Source organism: Quercus suber, unplaced genomic scaffold, assembly GCF_002906115.3.
Source record: "Quercus suber isolate HL8 unplaced genomic scaffold, Cork oak 2.0 scaffold_389, whole genome shotgun sequence".
Lineage (NCBI taxonomy): Eukaryota > Viridiplantae > Streptophyta > Magnoliopsida > Fagales > Fagaceae > Quercus > Quercus suber.
Genome location: NW_027069841.1, coordinates 503,975 through 518,328, shown reverse-complemented (window position 1 = coordinate 518,328; position 14,354 = coordinate 503,975). Strand labels below are relative to the sequence as shown.

At 37.4% G+C, this 14,354-nt stretch overlaps 1 protein-coding gene, 1 long non-coding RNA gene and 1 other non-coding gene across 3 annotated transcripts; 2 read left to right on the top strand and 1 right to left on the bottom strand.

Annotated features, from left to right (window-relative positions):
* The first annotated feature begins 7,155 nt into the window (after positions 1 to 7,155).
* Positions 7,156 to 8,747, top strand: LOC136062185 (uncharacterized). Its single transcript, XM_065760965.1, has 2 exons — positions 7,156 to 8,629; positions 8,710 to 8,747. The coding sequence occupies exons 1-2, from the start codon at positions 7,156 to 7,158 to the stop codon at positions 8,745 to 8,747; spliced, it is 1,512 nt and encodes a 503-aa protein (XP_065617037.1).
* On the bottom strand, positions 7,540 to 7,646 carry LOC112005267 (small nucleolar RNA R71). Its single transcript, XR_002882199.1, has one exon. It is a non-coding gene; the product is annotated as a small nucleolar RNA R71 (small nucleolar RNA).
* An 82-nt stretch (positions 8,748 to 8,829) lies between the features above and the next one.
* On the top strand, positions 8,830 to 11,812 carry LOC136062183 (uncharacterized). The gene is made up of 2 exons (XR_010623999.1): positions 8,830 to 9,306; positions 9,379 to 11,812. It is a non-coding gene; the product is annotated as an uncharacterized LOC136062183 (long non-coding RNA).
* Positions 11,813 to 14,354: the final 2,542 nt, after the last annotated feature.

The window sequence follows — 14,354 nt, the reverse complement described above, 5'->3', positions numbered from 1 at the left end:
TTTTTTTTTTGGGAGAGCTTACAGAGGTTTAAGTAGTGGTTTCACATGTGCTAATTCAATCATGGGACCCTTTACAGACACTACCAGGACCACCACCCTGTTGACTGCCTTTGATGAGAAGGGATCATGTACTTGGCAGCCACCAATGTTGGGTGATTGCCTTATATAGCCAGCAAGGGTATCTGCTTCATTCATTATTCTGCTAATATAGTGAGGAGGTAGTTTGGGTTGGATCAAGACATACCTGATGATTTTATTGCCATTTTGGAGTCTACTACATCCGTCTGACCTTTCCTACGACCCAGTTCTTTTGAGCTTTGGAGCAAACATTTTATAGCATTCACCATTTTGGGGTCACAGAGAAAGGGCCTTTGTACTGCTACAATGCATGGGTATTGGCAGGCCATGATAACCTCTTTTGGACAAGAGTTGTTAGGTGGTCATGGTTTTCCCATATTCCTGTTGAGGTCTTCATGCCATTATTTTTGCCAACCCACGGTTGTTGCTTCCCACCAAGTCCATGGAGGCATACGCTAGGAAGCAAAGCAAGCCCACCATATTTGAGTGGCAAGAAAAGGAGAAAGGGTGGTATTTGTATGCTGGTGAGTATCCTCCGGGTTGGGTGAAGAAGGTGAAGGTGGTGAACCTTCTTGTGCCTGCGAAGAAGGGCTCAGTGTCTTAGACCGCTAAACCCAAGTCTGCTAAGGGAGGGGATGATTCCTTTGAGACTTATTCTGACATTATTCCATATAGGGGTGGCCTTCCTCCATTGGCAACATAGTCCTTAAGAGCTCTCCCCCTCCTTCTGCTCGCACTCATTCTAGCAGGCGTTCTACTGCAAGCAAGCCTAAGCCCTCCACTCCAAGGCCATCCGTGGATGCTCCTCCTTCTAGCAGGACTTATGGCAGTAAAAGAAAGACATCTCCACCAGTCTGGTCTGCCACCACCGAGAGGAGAGTATGTTATCTCCAAATTTCACCATTTCTTTATTTTAATTATTTATGGGCATTCCTACAGCTAATTCCATATGTATTCTTATTCCTTTCTTCTTCTTTTTTTTTTTTCTTCTTCCTTGGCAGTCTAAGCATAAGGAAAACACTTCAGCCACTTGCCCCATATTGCTTGATGAACCCGAGTTTGAGGTACATCCCTTTCCTCTGCATGCATCTTCATTGCCACGTGTTGTCATGTTGTTTCTCTCTCTTGCATGTTTATTTATCCCTTCTTCACCTTAACACCTGTCTTTTTTTTTTCTTTTTTTTTTTTTTTTTTTTATATATATATTGATCCCGAGCCCCTTCTACTACTATAGGCATGTCCATGGAGAGCTTTTTCAATGGGGAAGATGACATAGCTGAGGCCATGGCCTCTGCCCCTGCTGCTACTACACACAGGGAGTCCTGTCGAGGCCTTAGTTCCCTCCACGCCTATTCCTGCCAGAAAGTACTTAGGCTGATAAGGCTGTTAGCGGTGAGTCTGTTCCTATTCTTGCCGAGATCCCCACTCCTTAAAAAGAGGTAACTCCTACAGGCGTAGCTTAGACTGGGAGTGCTTTTCCTGCTAGTCCTCTAGTCATTTCTGCTAGCGATCCCTTCATTTCCTTTTCCCAGGCAGTAAAAAGATGGCTCTTCTTTGGTGGTCACTCCATCTTTCATTCCTAGCTCCGCCACCCGAGGGCTTGATGCAGATTTGTCTTTTAATGAGGAGTCGAAGGAGGTCCTTGAGGACTCTGAGGATGAACCCGCCATGAAAACGAGGGTTTTTATTCCGATGAGGATAGTGATGGGGTGGGTGATAGGTCACAATCTGAATGACCCCTTGTGATTAACCCTAATTAATTAATTTAGCCAAGTAATTAATTAATCAATTAATCATGCAATTTTATGGAAGCACAACAAATCACCAATCAATTAAATATGCAGTGGAAAATAAATAACACGGTAATTTGTTTACGAATGGGAAAAACCCTAATGGCAAAAACCCCACCGGTGATTTTCAGGTCACCACTCCGAAACTCCACTTTTATCAAATCAAGCGGTTACAAGTAAAGGAATCCCAAGTACCTTACCAACCTACAGTTGAACCCTTACCCAATACCCAATTGGACTTGATCTGTAGTGACAGTCTCCACCTTTGATGCACGGCTCCCAAGTACGTGACTAACCAATGCGCGGATCTAAGTACGCGACTTCAGAACACCAACTGAGGAAGAATGGTTGACTGCAAATTCTTCAGTTCATCACTTGATGAATAGCAGGAAGATGCTTGGTTACAAAACCCTATGGTGCAAATACACGGCAACTTCTTGATGGAAGATGAACTAGGTCAAGAACTTCGTCTGTTGATCACAATTTGCTTAAACAGAGATTGCTCAATGATAATCAACTTGTGTCACCCAAATGGCTCTTAAAATAATCCTTTTATTATGTTTAGGGTTAGAAGAAAAGAAGGCCCAAAACATATTCACGGATCCCAAGAAAATCAAATTGGAAATGTAACTTTTTAAATCTCGACAGATAGCAGGTGTTGAGGTAGCTATCGAGAGGTGTCGAGCTTTAAAAACTTTGCACTTCAGCTTGCTTTCTCTTGGATAAACTTGATGACTTCAACACTTGACCTTGAAACATTGTTTCTTAAAGTATTAAAAACACCTAGAACTACCCAATTACAAGCAGAGTGCATTTTGTCAAAGGATTAGCCAATTTACATAACTAAGTGACATATGTTCTTAAACAAGTTAAAACATATATGTCCTAACAGTGGGCAGGAAACCGAGGCTATGGGTATGTGTCTTTTATTCTTAGCCAATCTTCTTTTTCCTTTCTTTCTATCATTTCCTGGTATATTCCTTTGATTACTTTATACATTATTTTTTCGTAGCTAAAGACATTCCTAAGGAGCCTAAGACTGCAGCAGGCCTTGCGATGCCCATAGCTCCTGCTTCTGCTATACTTGTAGCTCTCACTCCTATGGATCTTGGTAATTTTGTTCCCCTTGTGCTTTCTTCATGTGAAAGACCGCACTCCTTGGAGGGTGCTCTCAACTATCTACCATGCCTCTCCCCACTCAAAGCCTTGTCCCTTCTTTAGCAACTCTCATAAAAGCTGAAGTAATTGATGCTAGACCAGGGATGAACCTCCTGATGTAGGAAACCTTTCCCAGAAAGCTCTTCAATTCCTTTACTATGGCTAGTGGCTTCATGGTCGTTATTGCCATTGCTTTAGCTGGGACTACTTCTATCCCTCTGCTGTGGACTAGGAACCCCAAGAATTTTTCCGCAAACACTCCAAAAGTGCACTTTAGTGGGTTCATCCTCAGCTTGACAAGTCTACACCTTTCAAATGAATTTGTTAACACTTTGACATGATCTTCTCGTCTTCTCGATTTCACGACTCTGTCATCCACATAGTCTTCTAGCTCGTGATGCATCATGTCATGGAATTTGGCAGTCATTGTGCGCTGGTAAGTTGCACCTATTTTTTTCAACCCAAAGGGCATCACAATGTAGTAGAAATTACCTATGAGTGCCCTAAAAGCGATTCTTCGCATCCTTTGGCACCATTCGAATTTGGTTGTACCTGCTGAATCTATCCATGAATGAGAACATGGCATTCCCCACTGCAAAGTCTATCAATAGGTCTATGTTGGGTAGCAAGAATTCATCTTTAGGGCAAACTTAGTTAAGATTTCTAAAAGCAATAAAGCATCGTATCTGCCCATTTTTCTCCTTCATCGGTATGATGTGGACAACTATCACAAGTGTTGGATGGGTTTGATAAAGCCAGCCACTAACAACCTTTTCACTTCTTTCACTATCTGCTCTTCTATTTTGGTGTGAAACACTCTGGTAGCTGAGCCTCCGACCTTGTCTCACGATCTACATTGAGTGTGTGTCCCACCAATCCTGGGTCTAACACAGCATCTCGCTGTAGTCCTATGCAAAGACATCCCTGAACACTTTCAATAGCAGGATCAATTCTGCCTTTTCTTTCTCTGACAACTTTGAACTTATGGAAATTTTTTGGCTTTTACAGGTTTATGCCTAAGTCAATTTCTTCTAAATTTCTTCTACCATCACTTACGCATCTTTTTATGTTGCAACCTTTCCTTCACTTTCCGTGTTGCTTTCTTCTTCTGAATTTCTTGAGCCATACAAGAAGCAACAACCGTGGGTTGGCAAAAATAATGGCATGAAGACCTCAACAGGAATATGGGAAAACCATGACCACCTAACAACTCTTGTCCAAAAGAGGTTATCATGGCCTGCCAATACCCATGCATTGTAGCAGTACAAAGGCCCTTTCTCTGTGACCCCAAAATGGTGAATGCTATAAAATGTTTGCTCCAAAGCTCAAAAGAACTGGGTCGTAGGAAAGGTCAGACGGATGTAGTAGACTCCAAAATGGCAATAAAATCATCAGGTATGTCTTGATCCAACCCAAACTACCTCCTCACTATATTAGCAGAATAATGAATGAAGCAGATACCCTTGCTGGCTATATAAGGCAATCACCCAGCATTGGTGGCTGCCAAGTACATGATCCCTTCTCATCAAAGGCAGTCAACAGGGTGGTGGTCCTGGTAGTGTCTGTAAAGGGTCCCATGATTGAATTAGCACATGTGAAACCACTACTTAAACCTCTGTAAGCTCTCCCAAAAAAAAAAAAAACCAGCTCCTTTGTCAAAAAACTCAACGGCAGGATGCCTAAATGGCTTTAACCCAACCCCGCGGCAAGCTAATGAAAAATCATAAATGAAACGACCACAGAAATCAGTAATCACCTTCGGACAAGACTGGTACTTCTTTTTGGCAAAACGGACAGACTTACACTTGGCTAAATGCTTGGCACAACGTTCCCACAACGAGTGTTGCAATATGGTACTATGGACAAAATTAGTGACTATGTGGTAGAAACCTGCCTATCTCTCATCACCTTGTAGAATGTCCAACTACACATACAAATGACCTAGAAACATAGGGGCCAATGGAAAATTCACCCTAGTAGAAATCTTTATGGCTAATCGAAAGTAAAAAAGGTTTCATAGCATAATGTGGGTGAGAGCCAAAGATGTAGGCTGCACGACAGATAGCGTTAGAAGCCTTGGAGAAAGCCCCAACCCAATGGGACAACTTTGTGTTCCCATTCATCTCTTTCCTCAACTCGGCCTCCATAGCCTCCCCTTCAGCGGAAAGCTCGATATCACTCGGGTCTAGATCACTGAGAATAGGCAACAACAGTTGGTTTGCCACATCCTTCAAGGTCACGGTGATCTCGTTGTAGGAAAGGAAGAAGGTATGGGTTGCGCTGCACCATCAGCAGACCAAATGACAAAGATTGAATAAGTCTCTGTAGTTGGATAAGCACTGAGATGAAACAATGGCCTTTAACACTCCAGCCTGCTGTAACGCCGCCATGAAACCTGTGTCGGACAACTCCTTGTCCACCTACTCCTTCAACCCGAAGAAGTACCTAACCCAAACTTGAAGAGAATGGGCATGGGAAGCGATGTCCCTTGGCATATATCAAGATCAGGAATGGTGGAAGCCAAAGGGGCCCAAGAAACTGATAAGTGTAATTTTTACATGATTTTTATTATCCTCTTATTTATTAAAATTGTTAGTTTTCCTTTATTTCTTTTGATTTGATTTGAATTTTTTTATTTATATTTATCTATTCATTTGTGCTTTGAAGGAATGAGAAGAGCAAGGTATCAAAGGAATTTTGTACAAAATCCAAGTCCAATTCGAATTAGGATTCCAGCCTGCACATCAGTTAGTATTTTCAGCATAACTTTGGGGTCAGATATCCAATCGAGATGATTCAAGTTGGGCTGAAAAGTTACTTAAAGGGCTACAACTTTGTAGTTTATCAAAAGTCCTAATTCTGACGTTAAATGGGCCAAAATCGTCGGTTAAGTGAAGCCTAAAAATCTGGGATTTTCTCCAAACGGGAATAGGATTCCTTGACCTATTTAAAGGCTCTTTAGGGTAAAAAGAAAAAAAAGGAGAGAAAACCTGAGAGGAAAAGGGGGCTGCCGCATTGAAGATTTTTCTTTTAGGAGTCTTTCTGAAGAGGAGGATCTGACGGTAAAGGCGAGAGCTTCATGTTGATCAACCATCAGATGAAAGACATAAGTTTTATTTGTTTTCTTTTCAGTTTTATTATGAACTAAATTTTATTTTCTAGAGCGTTGATGTAGTCTAGCAATGAACACACAATTTATATTCTGAATTATTTTATTTTTAATATTTCCATGATTGAGTGTTTAATTCTTATTCTTAATGCTTACTATTTTTTACGAATTATGGTTTGATCAATTGAATTACAATGAGACCGAGAGGTGATTTGTTATTTTAGTTCTAGAATTAAACACCATTAGTTGAGCGAAAGTAGAGATGCTTTACCGCGACTAGTGTGATTTTTCAAAAAATTCAAAGTACGTAATGAGTCTCCAATTAATTAAATTCACATAGAGATATGGAATTGTTAGTTGAAGATATTTTTAATATTATTCGAGAGAAGATATTGAATACTTAAGGAATTTTTAATCATCAACGGGAGATTATTAGAATTTAATAATTAGGAAGAATAAATTGTGTGGGATTTGTTAGGTGAAATCAACTGCTCTAGATCCATTCTTATCATATTTTTACACTTTTAGATTTTACGCTTTGTTAATTTTTTATTCATAGATTTATTTTTATTAAATAGTTTAATTTAATTCAAATAGTAGAACGTTCCATCTATTTTCGATTTTCCAAATAGTACTTAATTTAGTAAATTTCGGTATTCAATAACATAGTTAATCCCTGTGGGTTCGACATTCGTTTTCTAAAAACACTTTACTACTTGTTACGATTCTGTGCGCTTGCAGATTATTTTACGCGAACAAGTTTTTGGCGCCGTTGCCGGGGATTAACTATTTGTTATTGATATTGATACTAGCTAGATATTTACTACTTTGGATTTTATTTTATTTAATAAAAAAAAAAAATTAAGTGCATCTGAGTTTGTTTTCTTTCTTTTCAGGAAGTAGAAGTGCATGCCCCGATCTAAACCATTAGACCATACAATCTTTGATCCTGAAATTGAAAGAACCTTACGTCAGCTCAAGAAGGAAAAGAAGAAAGAGGCCAACACATCTCTATCTAAGATGGCCGATCAAGAGCAAAAGGCGTTAAGGGATTATGCTATGCCCTCGGTAAATGGAGCTACATCGAGCATAAGGAGGCCAGCCATACAAGCCAATAATTTTGAGATCAAGCCGGCCATCATTCAGATGATACAGCAGACTGTCCAGTTCGGGGGGCTGTCACAAGAGGATCCTAATGTCCATATTGCAAATTTCTTGGAAATTTGTGATACTTTTAAACATAACGGAGTGACAGATGATGCGATTCGACTAAGGCTTTTTCCCTTCTCACTTAGGGATAAAGCAAAAGTTTGGTTGAATTCTTTGCCACCTGGCATCATTACTACATGGGAGGAGTTGGCACAAAAATTTTTAGCAAAATATTTCCCTCCCGCGAAGACAGCAAAGCTAAGGAATGATATCACCACGTTCATCCAATTTGAGGGTGAATCATTATATGAAGCATGGGAGAGGTACAAAGAATTATTGCGAAGGTGTCCTCATCATGACCTTCCAGCATGGCTTCAAGTGCAAACATTCTACAATGGTCTAGGAGCTACAAACAGGTCTATGGTTGATGCAGCAGCTGGTGGAGCTTTAATGAGTAAAACTCATGAGGCAGCCTATGAACTTCTGGAAGAATTGGCATCCAACAATTATCAATGGCCTACAGAAAGAGCAATGCCAAGAAAGGCAGCTGGAGTTTTAGAACTTGATTCTATTACCTCATTGGCGGCACAAATGGCAACTTTGTCTCAACAACTAGGTAAAATGAATGTTAATGCTATTCAAACTAATGTTGTTTGTGATCATTGTGCAGGAAATCATTCAAGTGTCGACTGCCAAGTGGGAAATCCTTTTGCCCAATCGAGTTATGGACAGACAAATTACGTGTCAAATTTTCAACGTCAAAATAATCCATACTCGAACACGTACAATCCTGGATGGAGGAATCACCCCAACTTCTCATGGAGCAATAACCAAGGGCAAGCTAAACCACCTCAGCAATTTCCACAGCAAGAGAAGAAGCCGACACTTGAGGACATGTTCATGCAGTACATGCAGAAGACAGATGTGGCGATCCAAAACCACTCAGCTTCAATCCACAATCTTGAGGTGCAAATCGGTCAGCTCTCAAGCATGCTCACAGAGAGGACTGCAGGAACTTTGCCAAGCAACACTGTCACCAATCCGAAAGAACATGTAAAGGCAATATCATTGAGAAGTGGGCGAACATATGAGGAGCCAAAAGTAACAAATGCCAAACAAGATAAACCTGTGGATAATGAGGAGTCAAAGATGAAGGAAGTCGAGTCAGAGATGAAAGAAATGGAGCAAGCTGAGAAAACTAAGGAGAATGAAAGAGCTTCAAAATACAAAAAATCCAGGGAAGTTACTTTTGAGACTTATTCTCCTTCAATTTATGATCCACCAATTCCTTTTCCGCAAAGATTAAGAAAAAACAATGTGGATGATCAGTTTTCTAAATTTCTAAGTATATTTAAGCAATTGCATATTAATATTCCTCTCATTGAAGCTTTGGAACAAATGCCTAAATATGCTAAATTTTTGAAGGATATTATATCAAAGAAGCGGAAACTGGAGGAGCATGAAACAGTAATGCTGACAGAGGAGAGTAGTGCAATCTTACAAAAGAAGCTGCCACCTAAACTGAAAGATCTAGGGAGTTTCACTATCCCTTGCACTATAGGACAATCTTATTTTGATAGAGCTTTATGTGATTTAGGGGCAAGTATTAATCTAATGCCTCTCTCTGTTTTCAGGAAATTAGGTCTTGGAGAAGTAAAGCCGACTACTATCTCTTTACAATTGGCGGATAGATCCATTAAATATCCAAGAGGAGTCATTGAGAACGTATTAGTAAAAGTTGACAAGTTCATCTTCCCGGCTGACTTCATTGTCCTTGATATGGATGAGGACGAGGAGATTCCTTTGATATTGGGTCGACCTTTCCTTGCGACTGGGAGAACCTTAATTGATGTCCAGCAAGGAAAACTTGTTTTGAGGGTCGGAGAGGATGAGGTCACTTTTAATGTATTCAAGTCTATGGAATTTCCTTCCGAGACACATTCTTGTTTTCAAATAAGTGACCGAGACATGATCATGGCCGATGAGACTTGTGCAATTGATTTTCAAAAGTTACCACTTGAGGTATGTCTTACTCGCTCTACACTTGTTAAATTCAATAATGAAGAGGTTAAAGAGTGTGAAAGATATTTGGAGGCTACACCACTCTTTCCTCCTTCAATGCAACCAAAAGTGGAAGACCTAAAATCATGTCAGCCAACATCTCCACCAGAGGAACCTCCTAAACTTGAGCTCAAACCGCTTCCATCAAATTTAAGGTACGCTTTCTTAGGCCAAGACTCTACTTTGCCAGTTATTATTAACAGTTCTTTGAGTGATGTAGAGGAGGAAAAGTTGCTGAGAATCTTGCGGGAACACAAAATGGCTTTGGGTTGGACCATCTCTGACATCAAAGGAATTAGTCCTTCAATTTGCACACATAGGATTTTAATGGAGGATAACGTCTAGCTACAGACGTTAAATAAAGCGCTTTTGGGAGGCAACCCAAGTTTTTTATTTTTATGTTTATGTTTTTATTTTTTCTTTATCTTATTTTTTTTTTTTTTTTTTTTTTTTTCTTTTTCTTTCATTTTGTAGGAATAAAGAGACCAAAGAAATCTTCAATGGGTACATGGTTGCACCTCAAGGAAAAATATTCAATTAAAAATCAGGGGAGCATCTCTTCTCCTTTCTCATTCTTTTAATTACTTTTTCTTCCTTTTTCCCATTGAGGACAATGTGAAATTTAAGTTTGGGGGAAGGGAATTTATTTTATTTTTAATATTTCAAAAAAAAAAAATGCCTATGATAAGATTATGGTTGAATTTTCTTATAATTTTTAGGAATCATTCTCATTGCTTAAGTCCAGTCGTTAATTCTTTACTTGATCTTGTTTAATTTGATATGATCATTAATCATTGTGCATACCTAGAGAAATTTTATGTGAATTTTGTAAATTTGGACGATCTCTACTTATTCTAGAACTTGTTGAATTACTCTCATGGAGAAATCTTATACAGAATGTTACTTGGGAAGTGATTTAGGCATTCTTTGAATCAATTGAGCCTTTCAAGCTTACCTCTTTATTATCTTTATCCCTAGTTACCCAATTGACCTATTCTTACACTGGGTTGAAGAAAAGAGAAGATATATGAGTGTTTGGAAAAAAAAAAAAAAAAAAGGAAGAGGAAGAAGAAGAAGAAAATTGTACAAAGTTCCATTTACTCCAATGTTTTGAGTTGCTTAGTAACTAGGGGTATTCATTACCAATGTTTACTCTTACGTCAAATCGTAACTTGAAATATGAGTATGCAAAAGCACTTCAAGTTTGTGACTTGTTGAGTAACTGGGTGCATCCATCACAAATGCCTGCATTCACGTCAAAAGATAAGTGACGACTTGAAGTAAGAAAAAAAAAAAAAAAAAAAAAAAAAATTGATGAAGAGAGGTATTTTGAGATATTCAAAGGACTGAGAAAAAGTTATATTTTAGAAGTGAGAATGCTCTATTTGCTTGAACCTTATCTTTTCTTTATAGCCCTCACCATAGCCATACATCACAAGCCTAATAAAGACCTTTTGATCCTGGGTAATATTTTGTTTTATATTAGTGGAGAGTGATTTAAAAAGCAAGTTTATGGAGTTTTTAGAGATCTGTACTTATTTACTTGTTTGCATAAAACTATCCGGGAAGCTAATGATGAAGTGAGAATGATAATGCGATGGAGTTGAGTTTTGAATTAACTTTTGGACTTGATTAATTTGGAATGATTCCTTTGAATTATAAGCTTTATGCAGATCTTTGAGGCCAGAAAAATTTTATTTATTTATTTTCTCTTTTCTCTTTTTGCTCGAGGACTAGCAAAGTTTAAGTTTGGGGGAATTTGATAAGTGTAATTTTTACATGATTTTTATTATCCTCTTATTTATTAAAATTGTTAGTTTTCCTTTATTTCTTTTGATTTGATTTGATTTTTTTTATTTATATTTATCTATTCATTTGTGCTTTGAAGGAATGAGAAGAGCAAGGAATCAAAGGAATTTTGTACAAAATCCAAGTCCAATTCGGATTAGGATTCCAGCCTGCACATCAGTTAGTATTTTCAGCATAACTTTGGGCTCAGATATCCAATCGAGATGATTCAAGTTGGGCTGGAAAGTTAACTTAAAGGGCTACAACTTTGTAGTTTACCAAAAGTCCGAATTCTGACGTTAAATGGGCCAAAATCGTCGGTTAAGTGAAGCCTAAAAATCTGGGATTTTCTCCAAACGGGAATAGGATTCCTTGACCTATTTAAAGGCTCTTTAGGGTAAAAAGAAAAAAAAAGAGAGAAAACCTGAGAGGAAAAGGGGGCTGCCGCATTGAAGATTTTTCTTTTAGGAGTCTTTCTGAAGAGGAGGATCTGAGGGCAAAGGCGAGAGCTTCATGTTGATCAACCATCAGATGAAAGACATAAGTTTTATTTGTTTTCTTTTCAGTTTTATTATGAACTAAATTTTATTTTCTAGAGCGTTGATGTAGTCTAGCAATGAACACACAATTTATATTCTGAATTATTTTATTTTTAATATTTCCATGATTGAGTGTTTAATTCTTATTCTTAATGCTTACTATTTTTTACGAATTATGGTTTGATCAATTGAATTACAATGAGACCGAGAGGTGATTTGTTATTTTAGTTCTAGAATTAAACACCATTAGTTGAGCGAAAGTAGAGATGCTTTACCGCGACTAGTGTGATTTTTCAAAAAATTCAAAGTACGTAATGAGTCTCCAATTAATTAAATTCACATAGAGATATGGAATTGTTAGTTGAAGATATTTTTAATATTATTCGAGAGAAGATATTGAATACTTAAGGAATTTTTAATCATCAACGGGAGATTATTAGAATTTAATAATTAGGAAGAATAAATTGTGTGGGATTTGTTAGGTGAAATCAACTGCTCTAGATCCATTCTTATCATATTTTTACACTTTTAGATTTTACGCTTTGTTAATTTTTTATTCATAGATTTATTTTTATTAAATAGTTTAATTTAATTCAAATAATAGAACGTTCCATCTATTTTCGATTTTCCAAATAGTACTTAATTTAGTAAATTTCGGTATTCAATAACATAGTTAATCTCTGTGGGTTCAACATTCGTTTTCTAAAAACACTTTACTACTTGTTACGATTCTGTGCGCTTGCAGATTATTTTACGCGAACAGAAACCTTTATGCCACGGTGGCAAATAAAAAACCACACACGGCCCGGTGGAGGAGGCGAATAGTCATTGGGCACCACAGGGAAGTGGATGTGAGCATCATACCATGGGTCGATGAGGGGAGGGCACTCACTATTTAGGTCATAACCCCCTTTCTCCTTGTCGAAGTGGTTCGATTTAGAGAGGGAAGTCATTTCACCCATGGTTTTGGCAGGAGGATCGTTGATGGTGACCTCTTTCCCTTTACAGTGACAAGAACCTTCATCTTTTGCCGGCGACATAATGGATGGTTTGAATGGAGAAGATAGGTAGTGAAGTTTTGGGAAAGATGATGCGGTGAAGTGAAAGAAAGAAGAAAAGAGTTATGGGAGAATGATAGGAAATGGAAAAGTCCAAGGGCAAAACACAATAAAAGTGACATAAAGGGAGGAAATGAGTCAGCCGTCAAAAGAAGCATCAAATTAATGAAGTAGAAGTTGTGTTTCAGAATAACTACTAAACTAGGGAATTAGAAGGGACAACCTTGTTTATAGCAAGAAAGGCAAAATAAGGTGGGGCCCACTATTCAAAAAACCCACGAAAAAAGAAAATACAGATAAGAATTTTTTTTAGCATTCGCATATGAATTGCAGGAGCAATTCTTATGCTCAGGGGGCTGAATGTTGATGCCTACTTTTGACAAAAGGGCCCAATGGTAGAAGAAGCCCAACAATATGAAAGAAATGGAGAAGGAAAATAGTAAAATAAAGAACATTAGGCCAAAATGTTCCAAATGCCAAATGTTTAGCACATTTGGCATACCAAACACCAAAAATCACCAAATATCAGATGTTCCAAATCTCATAATTTTTGCAACATGCTACAGTGTTCTCACATATTTGGCATAGTATGGACATCTGTGGCATATGGTTTTATTATTTTATTATTCCTCTTTCTCTCTCATCCCAATTATCTCTTTCGTCTTCTCCTTCAACTATTCACGGTATGAATGTGCCTTCTTCTCTCTATTTTTATTTTTTTATTTTTTTTAAGGTGACAGGTTCTTAGGGGTTTTTTTTTTTTTTTTTTTTATTTTTTTTTTTTATTTTTTATTTTTTTAATGCTTAAGAAAATATGGATTTTTAAAAATATAACAGTTGAATTAAGAGGATTGTTTGAAAATGTTACCGTTAGAATAAAAATATTTGAAAATATGACTGTTTAGGAACAAAGATTACCGTTAAGAACAAATAATAAAGAAAGAATAAAATAAGAATTAAAAAGAATTAAGAAATAATATTTAAATAAAGTGGTAAAAATATAGAACATCTGATAAATGTAATATTGTAAAATGATGTGGTAAAATAATAAAGTAGGCTTTTGATGTGGCAAAATGGCATAATTTTTGCAACAGCTGCTATGGATGCTCTAAGAGGGCCTCTCGGTTAATTATTTATTTTTATTATTAAACAACATGATTTTCCTGTTTACTAAAAAAACCTGATTTTCCTGATATTGCTTCATAAAAATTTCCCATTTCCAAAATTGAAAAGTCAACATAATTTGCAGGAAATCTGAAAAAAATTATAAATATAAATAAAAAACTAGTTCATAAACTGAATTTCCATACCTTCCGTGTTGCAATCTACAGATGCAATAGCAACAGCAAATACAAAACAAACCAAAAATCGAGTAACCATCATGTAGGATTTATGTCTAAGCAACGTTATAGAAATGATCTCGAAGCTTTTCTGTTCGCTTATATAAACAAGCTTGTGCTTGGTCAATGGAGCCCATAATACAGTGATGGGATTAAGATTTAGTCTTTGTATTTTTAAAGAAAGATAATGTTTTATTCAAGACAATTAATGTACAAACTTGCGTGCCTGGATTGACAAAGATGAATATATTAATAGATAAGTCTATTCTCCACAGGTTAATCCG